This window comes from Bremia lactucae, linkage group LG5 (genome assembly GCF_004359215.1).
Source record: "Bremia lactucae strain SF5 linkage group LG5, whole genome shotgun sequence".
Taxonomy (NCBI): domain Eukaryota; phylum Oomycota; class Peronosporomycetes; order Peronosporales; family Peronosporaceae; genus Bremia; species Bremia lactucae.
In genome coordinates, this window is record NC_090614.1 from 3,187,282 (window position 1) to 3,206,217 (window position 18,936).

Consider the following 18,936-nt stretch of genomic DNA (forward strand, 5'->3'; position numbering starts at 1 on the left):
ACATACCACATCTTGGAATTCCTTAATCAGGATATAAAAGGATCGATGATCCGCTCCGCACACTAATCGCAGCTGTTGTGTCCCCTAGGTTAGCTTCGCTCAGAAAAAACGATGAGGTTAAATCAATTGTTGGTCAAATTACCATCATTTCAGATAAGTTGTCAGCCTTTACGGCTCGGCTGCAATTATCAATAGGCATTTCGTCTAGCTTTAAAAGAGCATGTAACGAAGGGATTGCCGCAAGGCTAACTTCTCTTCTGATGTTACCGGTTAATACCATTTACAAACGTATGTAATTGCTCGCTCGTATCACTTTTTGGAGGTATAGATGCTTCGTGTCTCTCCTGTCTCGAAGTAAAGACATTACACATCTTAGAGGCCGGGATGTTCACGTCCCCAAATTTCTCAGCCTGTATTGGTTCTATGCGAGAGCTGGTGTCGATTCAAAATCCGACAAGGAGTTTGATAACTGAATTTGTCCAGTGACCGTTAACGTGTCACTTCGCGTGCAATAAAAGGGTTTGATCCGAAACGCCCTGGCGAACCGCCAATAGTGTCACCAATGACACATAGTATGGTGCCACCTCGGCCGACCAGACTCGGTGGACTTAAACGTGCAACTCCACGTATCTTTGGGGTGTTACACCTTAACGACTCGGCCCTAGCCCTACAATGTTTTCAGCATTCAGTGAATCGTTATTTCAACGAGTGTCACTCGACGGAGTACGTGCTGTTTCACCCACTCTTTCTGAGTCGAGCTTAGAATTCATGTTTTCAACATTGAAGTTAACTCAGACATCCCAATGTCTAAGAAACACCGACAGATTTAGTCAGTGATTCGCGCCAATAGCGCTTTGTTGCCTAGAAAAGCTGGGCTCGTGACTCCTCGAAACTTTGCTCGGAACATTGCGCGTTGCGCCTAAGTTCTTAGACCTCCAATCAATCCATGGCTCATGGCGCTCGAGCCAGACTATACCAAGGATGAGATGATATCTCGAATCCAAATCAAGGACGAGACAGCGCTCCATACTGTCAAAGTCCACGATTTTCATACCTAGGATCAACGGAACTTTTGGAACAGCAACACAAGTCACAGTCGCTGAGGGAATAGTAATTGTATCACTTTCATGCGCTTCAAGTGTCTTAACGTATTGTTGATTCCCCTCAAAGGAAATACGTCGAGCTTAATTGCAAGAATCTCATAAATCAATAAAAATTACCATGGCTTATCAAAGCCCTTCACAATCGCCTGAGCGACTAACAAGCCAGGCTTTTACTCACGCCCGTGCCAGCACGCACCGAGGTAATTGGGCTAGGTACTGTTTACTTTCACCTCCTAAAACTTCAGCAGAGCCTATTTCTTGTCTTTTTCAAGAGATGAGAGAGATGAACTGTCCTATCAGCATAACTGTGGGAGTACTTGTGCAAGTAGGCCGCTAATTCAAGGAGCTATCTAAGTCCCTTGACATCGAATGAAACTGTTCAGTCGGTAATTGCCTTGACATGTTCGGGATCAGAGCGCACGCCGTGTTTACAGACGATGCGGCCAAGAAGTTTTCTTCGCTTGCAGCGGATATGCACTTGTTGAGATTGCGTACAACTTATGCTTTCGCATAAGTGTAAAAATCTGACGAACGTGAGTTTTATGAACTTCCACGTCCGTCTTTCCGTCAAGGGCCCGGCTATGGGCGAATAGATCGTCAAAAAAACTGGCTGCCGAGGGAACAGTCCTTCTGGTCGCTGAAGTTTGGTCCTTTCAACATTAATTATATGAGGAGATTTCTTCTCAAGTACGTGGGGACTTATTCCCTCAACGTCTTCGGACTGTGATTGCGCTATCACAGTTGGTTCCGCTACAGTCGACTCTCTACTCGACCTAGGATCATCGTGTTGCCCCTTTAGAACCGGTATATTCCTTGAATGTCGCTCGTTAGGCGTACATTCATGTCTCAATCGACTCGACTTATTTGAGCGGTGGACCTTCGGCACTGCCTGTGCATTCGCACAGCCGCCGGCAGCTGACTCCACAGGTGATTAGTAATCACACTGTGATCTTGTGCAGTCGAACTAACGTCCGTACCACAAGTGAGGTCATCGCAATCACTAGTAGTATATCCACACGCTGGTGGACACTCCAAGACGTTCATCAGATGGCCATCTGATGAACAAGTGGCAGGCATCTTCACGGATCGATGCTGCCAGCTGATTATTGGCTCATATTTTTCTGAGTCAAGGTAAACATAGGATGACATCCATCCAAAATCCAGTACGATGATGATTTCATCGTACTGTAGATCTTTTAACGTGTAGTGAAATTTCACTACGCGTTCGATTACTGTTATCGATGCGCATGTCGCTAGCTGCACCGTCATCCTCGTTGGAAGGATGTCGCGATCAACATATTTGAGCCTACAACCCTCTAGCGACTGGCAACGAATAAAGTTATTCGACGCCGCACAGTCCACTAGGGCTCCATTGACAAATTATTTGTCACTTTTAACTTCAAGGTGATGAGGGATACCTCATCGCCAGGTGCAGAGACACATAATGATTGTGTGTCTGGAGCAACTTTCGTTAAGAGATTTACAATTCTCTTGAGGTTGCTGGATCAGTAAAGCGTTGCGCCCCTACTGACCTCGACCGTTTTCTGGCGGTCCGCCTCGCTGTTACGATTTCGCAACAACGTCAGACCCGCGACCGTTGCCCCTTTTGGCATTCGGTCCATATGTACGTTCAGAACCTTTCGGTACTGGGCTTGAGGCACTACACTTATGAGCGTAGTGACCTAACTTTTGACGCGATTGCAGAAATGCAATCGCGTATTGTTCGAAAAACGAGGTCTCTCGCTTTCTACGTAAGAGAGGTTCATAGGCTCTCAACCTCCAAGCTCTTGTCGTCTCGGAGGACGATATGATAGCGAAATAGCTTGAGCCTGTCTCAGACTTAAGTTCTCCTGTTCCGCAACGGAAATTCCTTCTTCAAGCGTATTCTGTGTCAAGCGGAACAGATGTGTCTTCACGGGACCGTCCGTACGACCTTGCATGAACACCGTAATCAACGTGTGTTCATGAATTGGGTTGTTTATGATACATTTCGCTTAGAGTCGTATGTGCTGGGCATAAGCGTGAACATCACGCTTGCTTTGCTTGAGTTTCAGAAGCTCAAGCAAAGCAAGCGTGATGTTCACATACAGGGGTCTGTAAGTTTTGTAACCTCAACAGTTCTGCCTGTTGAGAGCTTTGCTGATAAAGCAAGGCTACCTTCTCCTTCATCTCGTCAAGTTCATGTTGTATGAACTTGGCGATGGCTGAATGGAGGGCATATCTGTCCGAACCGGACAGCATGGCCAAGATGGCATTATTCCGTACGGTCGAACTCATTTGTTCAACCGCACCCTGTTCTATGTCACTCAGAAAGGAGTTGCTATCACGCGCGTGATGCGTATTTCTAATATCATTTAACATCTCCATGTTAGATGATGGAACTGTGGTCCTTGAACGGACTACAGAGTGCTACCAGAAGTAACTAGGCACTACTGACTTGTACTGTTTCAGTACAAGTCCACTTCGCACTGCCTCAGTGCGAGTGGTGCCTAACGTCACTTCACGTACACTTGTTCATGCAGAGGAAGACTCTCTTTATAACACATGGGTTTGTATTAGTTTAATGTAAAGTTAGTATTAAATAGATAGAAACCGAAAAAGTTAATTATATTAAATACAGACTTCTTTTAAAGCGCTGACTGGACCGCGGAGAAAGAAGATATAATGGTTTATATCTACCAATGGATAAGCAATCAGAATATTACCATGTAAAGTAATATTCTCCAAATATTATCTACCTTTTAGATAACATATTAATTAATAGCCTTTAAGTGTTAATTTCAAATAACGATACACCCCCGTTACACCCCGTCAAAATTGATCGAAAAGGTTATCCATCATCCCAAGAATCGCAAATAATTACCTCACCATCCTTGGATCGCTCCATCAGTACCGTTGAGGAGCTACTAGAAGCCACATAGTTCTATTAAGTCGCAACATGTTGATAATATTGTTAGAATGCCAACGATTTTGGACGATATACGAACAAATCAAAAAAAAATACCTGCTCTGAAACACAATATTTGTGCCTGTGGATAATTGAAAAAGTAAAGCAACACTACACAAAATTGTCAAATGCATGCAATTTTGATCGTTTGAAGAATAGCAGTTATCTAAGTGTCACCTCCGTTAAGACCTTTTTTTTATGCTAACAACCGTTCCATTGTCTCTTGAAAGATGGCACTAAATACTTGTTGCTCAAGCTTCAGGCAAACCTTGGTCGTCCCAGAAGCGTCAAAGGTTAGTTCAAATAAAGCCACGACGTTCGTCATGGTCTTGATCGAAAAGTAAGCAACCTCCTTGCCATCAATAGGTCGCTTGGCAACATTAAAAACATTGCTGCGTTTCAGTCGCTCCGATACATCATCGGCACTACACGCACCTGTAGTGACTGAAAAATAGTGTTCATTGGCCTCGGCAATGGTCTGCCACATGGTGATGAACGCGGTCGATGCCATACTGCCAGCTTCTGTAAAAATAGCCGAGAGATCAAGCTCGGATTGAAAGTACACAACCTCATTGCTCGAATTGTTCTTGATAGCCACTTGCAAGGTCAAATTTGGTGCCACTGCAGCATTCACGAATTGAGGACTCACGCCCATGGGAACGACCTGATTCATGCACTGACCCGGCTTCAATAGGTGCGCAAACGTCACGGTGGTCTGCAGTGGTACAACCCCAAAGGTGCTCTTGTTGAATTGAATACTAACGCCTTCGATAGGAGCAGACGATTGGTTTTCAAAATCCACGTCCAGTACAAAGTTACCATTGCGACGTGTAAAAGCACCCGTCATTTGAAGACCTTTACCTTGCTGTGCAGTCATCAATATTTTCTTAAGAGAAGCCAGAGTACCAGCACTTGCCGCAATCGGAGCAAGTGGGGCAGCTATGTCTCCAAAAATATCGACTAAGTTTCCACTAGACGCCACTGAAGCTGGAGCCGTAAAAACGGAGCCTGTCATCGAAAGGTCTCCCATATCAAGCAGATCTACGACACTTTCTGACGGCTGGGTACGATCCTTATCAGCTCGCTGGTCGGACAAGCTTTCGTCCTCCTTTTCATTGATCTCGTCATCCTCTTGGTGGTGCTCGCGCAATTCCGACACGTTCGAGCGCACAACGAAGGCACTGGGCAATTTGTGGTAGACACTCGAAAGGGTCGATATCTTTCCAATGAGTTCATCGAGGACCGATGGCTCAAGTGCAAACGTGTCGTCATTAATAACTGGCTTCTCCGCAAGCACGACCGCATGAGCGGCTTCGGGATTCGCAGAGAGGAGACGCCAATAAATGTATCCACGATCCCGCAAATCTGGATTGTCCGACTCTTCCGTTGCCTTGTGAAGCACTTTTTGAACCATCTCTTGGGTCTCATTCGGACGCTTTAGAAACAATTTGACTGTCGCCGTTAAGAGCTGCAGCTGGACTTGAGCCGTTTCGTCATCAAAAGCATCCATAAACGACTCAAGTAGCTCGTCGGCATTATCAATTCGCTCGGCATACTCCCCAACGATCCAAATCATGGACGCTTTTGCTTCGGGCTCGTCCAGTGACTCTAAATTCTCACACAATGTCGCAATGATGCTCTCGTACTGGTTGGGATACTTTCGAAAAATGTCTTTAATTACAATAATGGCTTCTTGCACAATATAATTCACTTTTGTTTGAATCAATTCCAAGAGCACATTGATGCATTTTTCAGCAGCTCGCTCGAGCTTGACCGCACAGCGGCCAATCGCACGCACCGAGCGGCGCACAAACTCTACATCCACTTCCGTTGCGTATTCCTTGAATTCAAGCAACACTTGTTCAATATTGCGCTCCGTGACGAGGCGAATGATGATTTCAAGTTTCTCCATTTTTACGTAAATCGGATCATTATATTTGCAAAAAAAAACTTTGATCTCATTGGCCAAAATTCCTGGCCGCTTGAGTACGATCAAATTAATATTACGTAACGCCACATATTGGATCTCGGGTTCCGCCGACAGTAACGTCACGAGTGGCGGCGCCATCTTGCGCGACAAACTCCGCTCCGTGTCGGCGTCCGATACTCTATCGAGAAATTTCATAATGACTTTCACAGCGGAGAGCACCACGGCGGAGTTGGCGTGCTGCAACCGCGGCGTAACACGCTCAATGATCCCCTCGGCCTCCCTCGAGTCAGCAGGCATGTAGCTTGCCAATGCATCCAGTACAAAGACTTGTCCCCATTCGTTGCATTCATTTAGTGCTGCAAGAAGTTTCTGTAGCACCGATTTAGTGATTTTAAAAGCCATGGCCCCACCACTGTTTTCCGAAATCTCCGACAGTGCGGCAATGGCATTGGCCACAACGGTCGGATTTGAGTCCGAAATCAAGTCTCGCAACATTGTTAGAAATCCCTGCTCGTCGACCATGTCGGGGTTGATGTCGTAGAGCTTGCTGACGCATATGGCTGCCGTCTTGCGGACATACGGGTCCTCGTCTTGTAGACAGCGACGTAGTGGCTCACACAGGTATTCAGTTATACGATCGACACGAATACACCCCATTGTTCGCACGGAAAGTGCCCGAATGAGTGGATTCGGATCGGCTGCATCTTTAACAAACGTATTGACGGCTAAAATTGTTAAATCGGGGTTGCTCTTGGCATAATTAATGAGATAAAGATACACGAGCTTCTTAAGCTGCGTGTCGGCCGTTTGAATACAGTTGACTACATCTGTGAAGAGCATACTCACGTCCTTGCCCACCGTCATGTTCGCGATTACCTTTTTCACGGCATCTTTTTTCTTCTCGCGACTGGGATTGGCTAATTCTTGACGCAATTCGTGGGTCTCACCCTTCTTCGTCGTACTAAAAAACTTGGAGTCGTTGGGGGCGCCCGTCATGCGCTTAGCGATTGCAGCCATGGTGGGCATCGCCATGGTTACAATGGTGGGTATGTGGAGGCACGGCTTTTAGCTACTGGGATACGAATAGATTTGGCATATTCAACTCACGTGATTGGTCAATAAAGGAGAGGTAGCACTCTTGAGACATTATTAAAATCCATGGATTTTAAAAAAACGGCTTAAGTTAAGCGATAATCGGCCAACCTATCTCGACGATGCCGCTCAGGTAAGTGTGACATTGTCTTCTTCACTATCACCGCGAACCCGTTAAATAATATTAACTACCTATAAGAAGAATAGGAAATACTATTATAAGTGATGTTTTAGTAGTAACGTGACAGTTCTGTCGATTGGTTGGTACAGGCCATAATATCAACCGCAACAATCGTTGCTGGGACGCGCGATTGGGCGGTCGCACACATAGTAGATTATATAACTATGTAACGGGCTAAAGTTGCCACAAAGTGAACTTAACGGGGACGTTACACAGTCCCCGCTAAGTTCACTTTGTATACTGAAGGGGATGGTCAATAAGGTCAATAACTTAAATTAAGGTAATAAGACCCACCACTTGGGTGTGGTTCACATTGTGACCCACTCTTGTGTATGTGATGCACATAGGTGCATTCACATTAGGAGGGATGACGGCTAGCGTCATCCGTTTCGAAAGATATCTAGAAAGATATGCTCCCAATACATATAAGTGTTATCTATAGAGATGACATTTTTGATTGGTAAAAATAGGTATTGATATTTAAGGCGATTAAAAACATAGTCTGACAATTACTTTCTACTTAGCAAGTGCGCACGAGGAGCCAGAATACCGCTCCCGTGACGACACTTTACTAAAGTACTTAGTGCGTTGGGTAAGATCGCTAAGGCGCCCACCACAACTACTTCACTGTGCGCAAGAGAAGACGGTCTAACCACTTCCTCGCTGTGCTAGGGTGTGTAGTATAGCCGCATTAAGACGTGCCCGCCTACAAATCAAGTCAGCGAAGAAGAATGCAATACGTAGAAACTTAATCATATAATACAGTTTTACATTTTATCTATACCAAGCCTTCTTAATATCGACCTTCAGTTGCTAAGCCAAACTTAGCAGCTTAAAACCGCTTTCTGCACGTCGTGTACCTCACCTTCACTGTAATCATTGCAGGTCGGCTAGAACTGAAGCACTAGCGAAAGTTGCCCCGTTACAAGTACCTTATATAGAAATGGTGATGGTTAAAAAGATAAATGGCTTCGGAGGAAAATGTATGCTAAGCTTTATATGCTTTCCGAGTGAAGACATGAGCAGTACGATATTTGTGTTCGCTTAACGCCTCCGGCATTGAATAAACTTTCATTATCTTCTTCGTGAAAGTACTTTGTTTTATTTGCGTAGAGTAGCGGCGAAAACAAGTCTCATCATGAGTAATCATAGCGAACCGGAATCGAACGATATGTAAGAGAATAAGTGTAACGGGCTTTGAGTGACGAAATTAACTGGCTTACACGTGCGCGTGAGGAAGCGTACATAATATGAAAGATTTAACTTTGGAAACCCTAGAAATGGAAAGCCTCCCCGACCTCACCGGAAGCATTCATCGACGTGCCGACATTATATAGGCTTATGACAAAAAAATGCGACGTACTACATTCGCTAATTCGGGTAAGCACTCTACGTGATGACATGTATAAGTAAGCCAAGTAGCATGTAACGGGAAGGGCTCATTACATCATCTCCTCCCCCCCCTCACAAGACAGCACTGACGCGCCGTGTGTGCTCCCAGAAAAATCAAGAGACGACAGAGATACAGGCACCCATGCAAAGATGACGGAACGCGGTGTAAGCAACCACAAAGCGCGATAGAGGACCATCAGCGGCAGTGCATTGGTCCACATAATGGACGCCGACATTCGGCCGTGGAAACTATACATTTTGTCCGGAGCTGATACTTTGGAACCTCCTGACACCATGTGAGACCATTTCCGGTGCTTCCGGAGCCTGCGCGGAAGATGATTAAAGGCGTCGGACACGATGCGCTTCAGATGTCGTGGTGTGCTTCATCCGGCGATTGAACCAGATGATGTCGAGCTGGCGCAGGTTTGTTAGTTGGCTGCTGATTATCCCCTCAGCGCCTATTTCGTACGAGTGTGTGAGAATGCTTGGAACGAGGACCGCCTTTGCTTCATCACGTGGTCAATGGATGTTCAGCATATTCCGTCATGCCTAGACCGACTAGAGCAGTTTGGATGACGCACATCGCAGAGCGACCGCCCCGCGAGTTTAAGCAGGCTTGGATCGGCAAGTACAAGCGTAGCCTTGGTGTGAAGATGCCGCCACTATTCATGGCGGATGGAAGGAATCAGCAACAGAAGATGAATTCGAACTTTTAAACTCGAATGACATGCTGGGACGTCATTAAGATGGAAGGAGCTAGGTTCCCATGTATCTTTCTCGGGAGGAGTGCTAACCAGAGAACCTGATAGCGGCACGCGATCCGAATCGCGCGCTCCCCATGTGCCATTCGACCAGACGTACTCGTTGGATCCGAGTGATCAACAAGTCGATGATCGACCCAGCGGAATTTATCTGTGATACCACAAGAGGAGGTGGACCATCGCGATGACTGCGTTCGTCCTGGCCGCCCAGGTCGATGTGAATGCGCGGAGGACCGAGATGCTGACGCTCAGCTTGAAGCTGTTGAAGAGTCGGAGGGCGCTGCGCGAGCAGAGCGGACTGCGTCTGATATTCTTCTGTCGAATCGCGAGTTGCTCGATCGTGTAGGGATGCTAGAGCGCCATATGGTCCTTCATCTGCAAGCTGGATTGCAGCCTCGCCCCATGTCGGCTTAGCGGCGGTCTCGCCGGGATGAACACTCATTTTCGGCGCAACTGACTCGGCCTGCTGAGCAGGCTCGGGAATCGTAGCTGGAAAATACGTCTTCAGCCGCCCGACGTAGAACGTCCGGTGCAATCGCAGGGGCGTGGGAAAATCGAGAGTGTAGCTTCTTCAATTCTTTTAGGCACCCTAAAGGCTCAAAAAAATCTCGCTCTCAAACTCTTCACCGCTGAGTCTCTTCTTCCTTAGGTCGGCAGTGGTACACGATCTCTTGGCTGAAAATAATTTACGTTATTTCTTCCACGTTTGTCTGCGTTCTCTTCCTGTTTGTACACAGATGCATGTGGTGTATCTCGGACAAACGAGGTAATTGAATGTCGTTGCAGCATGAAGCGGTCATACTGACGTCGTAGGTTGGACGCGCCGCTGTTCGCGGCGCAAAGTAAGCAGCATAAGGCGGAGTGACGGACGTCCGAGTCCCCAATGACGGGTCAATCAATGTCTTCAAAGCCCATCTTGCCAAGTGACGTCACTGTAGGTGGCATCGAGATCGGTTGACGCACCTGCGAGGGTCTGACCAGATTAGCGCTCCACCGATATCAGCAATATTGTTCCGAAAAGTTCGAACAGTGTAGTCCAGAGGGCAAAATTGAATCGTAGATCGCGGTCGGACACAATCGACTTCGGAACACCATGATGGCGGTTTACTGCGTCGATGAAGTGCACCGCGGTCTCAGCCGCGGTAATTTGCACCGTAATAGTTCTGAGTTGACTCATAATACTGAAGTGTTGGACAGATACCATGAGGCCCGTGCGGCTTTTTTCGTCGGCCGCGAGGTCAAAGTTTAAATCCATATAAATCGAGCGCCATGTCAGCATTATTGGTTTCACTATCGTACGCCGCTACAATCTCATCGTGAAAAGGTATTACTGGAACGGCTTGGGTTAATTAAGTGGCAACACGCCGCGCACGTGTCGTCATCATCGTTGTCAGTATTTCGACGAGTCAAATCCAAGCGAAAATCGTAGTCAGGACGTCGCGACAGGGAATCGGCAAGAATATTTTTCTTGTTCGGCTTGTATTGACTGACGGAGTTGTACTCAAAGAATGAAAAGCTAGCAAGCCGTCCGTTGCAACATATGACATTTTCGTGACGGTTCGCGAGGCGCGCGATCAGGATACAGCGCAGAGGTCTGTTCTTCGAGGAGATGCACTCAAAATTACCCCGTCGACCACAAGGACAAATTGGTCGCGGAGTACGCTCTCGTACTCCGCAACCAATTTGTCCTTGTGATCGACGGGGTAATCCTTCTTGGCGGGCTTCAGTTGACGTGATTGATAGCTCACGATCCCTTCATGACCGTCGTCGTCAAATTTCAGGAGTGCACACCCGATTGCAAAATCTCCGGAATCACATATGGCATGTAATGGCAAGATCAAGGCTGAAGCCGAAGCCAGCCTTTTCTTGACGAATTTAAACGCGGCCTGATGCTTGGGACGCCACGACCACGAAGCGTCTTTCTTGAGGATTGAAGAAAGTGGTTGTATAGATCTAGCGTAATTTTTCGTGTACTTGTGTCGATAATTTTCTAAACCAAGTCATTGTCCAACTTTGTGGAGTTCGTAAATGTTGGCCATGAGCAGATAGATAGATGGAACCTTTTTCAGGTTCGGCTCGATCCCTGCTTTACTCACGAAGCAGCCAAGCACTGTTTTTTTAGTGGTAAAATACACACCTCTTAGTTCGTTGTCTCTCATCACTTAAAATACTTGTTTTAGGTGCCCCAAATGCACATCAACTTCACTCAGATCGACCTTAGCCGACTATGAACAAAAGTGTTGTCGAAGTAGCTCAGCACACATTTGCGGCGTGATCGCAGCACATGTGACGCCATGCAATCAAATTTGGTGGGAGCGTTGACTAGTCCCTGCGGTATTACCACCCATTCTCAGAGCATGCCGCACTTCGTGCAGATTGCTGTCAATAGAATGTCACACGGCCTTATTAAAATCTTGCAAAAGCCATCAGTATGGTTGATAGAACTGTAAATGGTACACCCAGACATGAGATTCAGCACCATGTCCTTTTTGGGGATCGGTATCTGCGCTTAGACAGTGGCATTGCCCAGCTTCTTAGAAGCGTGGACGATACGCCATCATGGCTCTCAAAGAAATCGTCAATCGCCTTTACGTGATTGCACAGCAGTGGTCACTGAGCCGTCACGACAAATCCTGCACTAAACTCCCCAATTAGCAAAGAGTTCAGCCAAAATGTTGTCAGAAAACACATTTGCGTATTTGCAGACGATTTGACAGGCTGTATTACCTGAATTGAGTAAAGCATCTAAATATTAAGCTGCGAATTGCTCCTCCCGCGCTGACATTGGCTCAGCGCTATTGGGACGTAAAGCGATTTCGTCCGGTTCAAGTATAAAAATGCTGTCTGTGGCCTCCTTTGTGACCATGCTTACTTAATCAGATACACTTGCCTTCAGACCGCGCAGGAAATGCTCCCAGGACAGATCTGGAAGCCGTGGAATGAAATAAGAAGTGCGAGTGGTTGTACGTCGACGAACCGACGGCGTCGTGAGCTGCCTTTCACGTATTCCAACACGTGGACCCATGACAAGTTGGTTAGGCTGCAGTCATATGAAGGGGTATCGCAAAAGACCCTGTCCATCCGCACCGGAAAAAATATGACGGAAGCATCGCAGGCTTGGCCGTCGACGCATGATGTGGGAGCCCTTGTGCGACCAAGTTTCTCTCGAGTGGAAGCCACTGCTCGACTACTGTCTCATCTACTTCGCGGCGACAAAAATACGTGAATCATCTGGGGCTTCTGGAAGAGCTGCGCAAGCAGTGCAAAGAGGGTTAAATCGCTCTCTCGGTGCACTGCCCATGTCAAAGATGCACCGGCCACTACGGAGATGTGAGGCTATTTTGTTGTTTAGGAGCGACCAAGGGATGTGTGAACACTACGGTGACGTCGACTCTCTTTCAGCGTTTTAACCGTCCGCGACAGCAAATCGATCCGGGGCTGATATCGTGCGAGCCACATTATACCCAAGATACCCTTAACGGATAGCTTATGGGTATTGCCAAGAATTTATCGCAGCTGCCAAAACCATTGAAATGTGTGGCAGCGACACTTCTCGTCGTGGAAGACGACGAGGATTTTTATCAGCCAATTTTACCACAACTTCGCCAGGTCCCTCGAGGACGGGAACGCGCATCGGTAGTAATGATATACACGATGCACAAAATGATAGTCGCTTCTGAATCAAGAAGCGTGCACAAACGTCGCCGGGAATCGGCGACAAAAAGTTTTAGAGTAATCAATCGCGAGTCCTCATTCGTTGTTATGGCAGTCAAATAAGCTTGAAACACGCTTGGGCTAGGAGTCCGGATTACCACTGATGGACCCAGACCTGGGTTTATCCACCAGGGCGCCCTGCACCTATTAGTCGCTGCTGTTTTCGACAATTTAACTCAATTAAAGACGAAGCGACCAGATACGGCAGTGCGATTGACGGCGGGGGCTGGTTCGCGGCACTCAGCGGTACAACGGCCTTGTTTTCGGCAACGAAAGCAGGTCATAGGACGGTCATTCGCTGCAGACTACCGAACAGGAGTTAAATGACGTTGATCTTCGTCGGGTTTGGCCCCGATGATCGGAGTTCCACCGGGATCGCATTTGCATAAGAAGATTTCACAATATAGTCGTCGCGCAGCGCGAGGTCAAATGCTTCCTTCAAATAATATTGATCTTCTCGCGCGAGTCAGTAATAAAAAAAACACAATAATGGACTTCGTGAATGCACAAAGCCATGTGTCTTGTCTTTTGGACGAAGTCGCGCATAGACATCTTTCCTTGTTGAAGCGCGAAGAGCTCAGCGCGCACACGAGATTTTTCTTAAGGCGGTTCCAAGGTGAGACGAAGGTCGCTTGGTAGATTGGCCAGGTTTGGAAACGCACACTCGTCCACATCGAGTTTTCTGAGAGCCTAGTCCTCGTCCTTCCTGGATAACCGGAGAGAAGAAAACTCACCTTAGATCTTATTGACCCGATCAAGCACGGGTTGATCCTCTCGAATCCATTGATTCCGGGAAGACGGTCTTTACCTACACCAGAATAGGTAGACGTTTCCATCTTCACGGACTCGTTCCGTGAAGATCGCGAGGGAGATAATAATCGTCGATGAGAACCAACGAGCCCGCGGTCCATGAACTCGTGGATAGGGGATGGCAAGTCGCTATCGGTTCGGCGTCGCTGAGCTTAGCAGCGATGTGACGACGACATCTTTGGACACCAATGCGAGGCGGTAGAGAAGGCCATGTGATCCAGACTTATCTCACGAGCCGACGACGGCAGGGAATTACCAATCTCGAACTTGATCATGGGTAGGACTGCAGAGTGCTGCCAGGTGTAGTGGGCTTAGGGCGACATTATCTGGCCCACACGTGCACGTGAGGAAACGTATCGTAAGTCCTTTGTTAATGTAAATTTAATTTCAAAAAAATTAAGTACGAAGAAGCTCCCCCACCTCATGGGAGTCATTAATCCACATGCCGACATCCTTCTGGCTAATAATGGGTCTGGCTCCCCATTTATAACACAGAAATATGACGTGCTACACCCGCTAGTTTGCTATAGCATTCTATTTATATAACATGTATAAGTAAGCTAGGCATCATGCATCGGGAAGGCTCCGTTACAATGAGGTATTAAATGATTCGACCGTCGGCGTATCTGCAGTAGATGACTCTTCTTTTTCTTGCAAACTATTTAAATATATTAGGACTCGTACAATTATAATTGCTGAAAGGTTAAAACATCGCGTTGAGCCATAGCAGCATAATCATGACAAAACAAGTAGCAGCTGGGTATAATATACTGCCAGCAGGTTCTACATGCCACACACGTATAGTGAAACTCAACGGCGTCCATTCTATGCATACGCCGATAACGTAATCAATATTTCTTAAGCTTTATTTAAAGAAGCTATATCTTGATCTGTAATGAGTTGGATGCAACGCCAATTTCAAAATTTGCCTCGCTCTAGATGGTGAAGCTCAGGCTATCTAATAATTATTAAAGTACGTCTGTACGCAGTCTTTAATATATCAGAGCAAACAAATGAGAATGAAAGTATCTGTCTTCGTGGCTGCATAAAGCCACCTCATAGCATTGCCTTTAGTAAAAATGCTGTAAATAGTTAATATAGGATACTTACAGCGTTTTCTTGCACAGTACAGGCGGGTTGCTACACACGAAAGAAATGCGAGGATGCGAATGAAGCGTTATCAATTGCTGATCATGGGCAAATTGCCATGCCAACTGACATTAAGCAGAATATAAGCTCTGTTTTAGTACACTCATGGCAATATAAAGTGTCAATTCTTTGTGTACACCTGTGGAAGATTGTACATCAACCATCTTGCTGAAAGAAAACGACGATCACGAAGCTGCCAGCTACCAACCGGCAGCGCTAATAAGCCTTATTTATTTTAATTTAACAGCTTAATATGGATGCAGAAATAGGCTCCGATAATTCTTTCAATGCAACGTCTGCCGAAGTGTCGCACCTCATTTAGCGGCAAAAAACATTAAGCCTGCTGTAACTGGGTGTCCCGTTACACAAATATTATTTCTTTTAAGATGATCAATTAATATCAGTACCCTATGAGAGGAAATAATAAAAGTAGTTCAGATCTATTGTCGATATTAATTTGAGTTTATAGATCCAACATTACAAATTTGGTAATATTCACGCAATAAGACATCAGTTCTTTTGTGATTGGTTGTTTAAAATTGAGTTTGCCCCGCCGATCGTCACAAGACACGATTGTGCGGTGCGCAATCAGACGCCATATAAAATTCGTTACATATTTAATAAAGACAGCAGTAGATAGAAGATCGTTACGAAGAAACTTAATATATTGATACAGTTTTTTTCTCAATTTTAATACCTTAGAATTTACCTTTGTAGCTGACTTCTTAGCTTCTTAGAACCTTCTTCTGCACGTCGTGTACCACCTTCACTGTAATAATTGTAGGTGACATATTTTGTTATCAGTACTAGCAAAGATTTCCCCGTTTCACCTGGAAGCACTTTGTAGTCCGTTTATCGACCCGCACACGTTCCGCCAACATTGACATATTGGATGAAGAAGAAGGGAGCTTACAAGCCCTTCAAGAAGGCTATCACGCAACGCGTGAAAGGTTCACTCATTTTGAGCGACTTTGACTGGAGAGCGATCGAACATGCCTGACCAGCCATTGGCGCCATGCTTTTAACTTTGAAACAGATGAACAGCATGCAGCCATAGCCAAGTCTATAAAACAAGAACCCGACGGGGCCCAGGAAAAAGTAGCCTTGCTTCACCAGCAAGGCTCTCAACACGAGGAGGTGTTGGGAGAACGGGGCCAGTCGGTGATTGCCTTGATCTTTTCAGGATCATGGCGTTCATCGCTTTTACCAGATTTTAAGATATGCTATTCGCTTGCAGCGAATATACGCTTCGTGTGATATGAATACAACTTATGCTTACGCATAAGGGTGTTAACGTTTCGGACGTGGGTACAATGTACTTCAGCAACCGACTTTCCGTTCATGGCTTTGCTGTGAACGAAGCCGTCATTAAAATAACTCGGTGCGAAAGCTTGCACCTACCTCAACGGATTAATTACACATCTTTTGAATATTGCAGGGGTATTACTAAGCACATGTGGCATAACTAGCCACTCCCATATCATTCCGCTTGGAGTGCTTACTGCTGTAAACGGTATATCCTGTTCACACATAAGGAACTGATAGAATCTATCCATCCGATCCATTGGCAAAACGATAATACTCTTTGACATACCACAAATGATTACTTCTTGTTGTGGTATCGGCGTTTGAGCCGGTAACGTTGCAGGTCGGCCCAGATCTATGTGAGAACTTTGACTCCTTCACATGGCCCGCTGCTAAGCGATCGGCAAAGATTTTTTTTGATTGGTATTACTTGTTCACGAGGCAACGGCCACATAATAAAATTCGAACCTGGTATAAGTCGATTTCTTGTCGAGTCCTTTATTTTTAGGCAGCTCACACCGTACGGATTCAGGGAACACATCCTTAAATTCGATCAAATCCTTATATACAGGATTTCTATTTAAAGACCCCCTTCATCCAAGTCTTCTCATTAAGGACACTTTCGTTCATCGATGAGCTAATGAGAACCCGTTCGTTCTCAGGAAGTACTATTGCCGACCGAATATCGGCCACGTCCTTTATCATCTGTGACAAATACGCAGATCTGCTTGACTTTGCCACTACGCAGATCACGCAAAGACCGTTTCGGTTCATGGTTGGCAATTGAGTTTCTCCGAAGTTAACTTTGGAGTCAGATAAAGTGTATCAGCGCCTCACTGTTTACGAAGAAGTTTAATGTATCAGTTTCATCTTTTGAGCTTAAATTCAAGGGTACCTGGGAACCTTTGAACACAGGTTTCTGGGGACTTATTCTTTCAGATTCTTAAACCTTATCACCTCAAGTTTTATTTAGGGATATTCGGTCTCAGCCGCCTTTAGCTGTGGCTGCGCAATCACAGCAAAACTCTCTACGATCGACTCTCCAGTCGTTAAAGGACTTTCGGACTGTCTAAATGACACGCGTTGGATATTTTCTTGGATGTTGCTTTTCCAGCAAGCCTCTTGTTTCGTACCACTCAACTTATTCGAGTTGTCGAACCTTGACGCTGCCTGTGCTTAAGCACAGCCGTCGGGATCTAATCCCACAGTGTGATGGGTACTCAAACTGAGGTCTTGTGCAGTCGTGCACACGAGTGTACCACAAGCGAGGACATCGCACTCACTCGAAAGACTCCACACGCTTGTTGACGCCCCAAGGCGTTCATCAGCTGGTAATCTGCTGAACGAGAGGCAGGCATCATCACGGCTTGATGCTGTCAATTTATGCTTGGCTCGTACTGTCTGAGCCATGGTAATCCAAGGATGACAACAAATTTGTCATCCAAATCCAGTACGATGAAATCACCACCTTAATGCTTATCCTTAAATGGCCATGTGCGGACTGGAACGCAGCCGCGTCCAATGTCATTAGCGCGGTCAAGCAAGGTGGGACGGAAGGTCGATCTACAAGTTCCTGATTCCGCTGTTGGAACCAATTCGTGAAGCGTAGCCGGGCGATATTCATTTAGCCGCCCAACGTAGAACGTCAAGTGAAGTTGCAACGTTGAGTGAATGAATGTCCAGCATGTAGGCGTCGCTAATCGCTATAAGAACCTTGAATGGTCCGATGAAGCGTAGCGTTAGTTTACGCGTGCCTAGGTCTGTCCCTTAGGCTTTTAGTCGATAATAATACTTGATCAGCTTTCAAGAACTGTTCATGTTTATCTGCATTCTCTTTCTGTTTATATACTGCAGAATGAAGTGCATCACGAACAAATCGGGTGATGACTTGACGTTGGAGGATAAATTCCGACAAAGCCATGTCATCAAGTGGTCGCGCCGACTCAATCGGCGCGTAGTTGGCGGTAGCTGAACGCGTACGGAAGACAGGTCAATAAGTGTCTGCGCAGCCCAACGAGATATAGGGGACGCCACGCCAGGTGGAGTCAAAACAGCAAACTTGCAGACTTCGCCTTGGATCGGGTGGCTTTATTCACACTAAAAATAACGTGCGCTGCACTCGATCGTTGTTTGTCACCTTCCCCGCTACCCAGAGTGAAAATACGAGGCGCCGTGCGTCGCTTCATAGCAAGAAGAGTAGGAACTCGAGGGTGTCGAGTTGAACTCTCAAAAAGTGGTATATCCATGTTGATGCGTGGACAGCATTGCTAAGTGCGAATTCTGTATGTGATAAAAATGCACTCCAACTTGTAATTGGAGTAGCGCAACTACGAAGAAGATCTTAAGGACTCTATACAAGCGCTCGGTTTGTCCAACCGTTTCCGGATGGTCCGCGGTTGACATCTGCAGCAGGCGCCTACTAGTGCACCACACAATCGTGTCTTGTGACGATGGGTGCGTCAATATTACCAAATTTGGCAATATTAAAACTATTCGGGAAAAATTAACAAAGATATTTATTTGTACTTTTCCTTCATCTTTCTTATAAAAAT

At 46.1% G+C, this 18,936-nt stretch overlaps 1 protein-coding gene across 1 annotated transcript; it reads right to left on the reverse strand.

The window, feature by feature from the left end:
- Window positions 1-4,246: 4,246 nt before the first annotated feature.
- Window positions 4,247-7,012, reverse strand: CCR75_007269 (uncharacterized protein; the record flags this gene model as incomplete). The annotated part of the gene is made up of 1 exon (XM_067965330.1): window positions 4,247-7,012. The coding sequence occupies one exon, from the start codon at window positions 7,010-7,012 to the stop codon at window positions 4,247-4,249; it is 2,766 nt and encodes a 921-aa protein (XP_067821023.1).
- Between the last annotated feature and the right edge of the window lie 11,924 nt (window positions 7,013-18,936).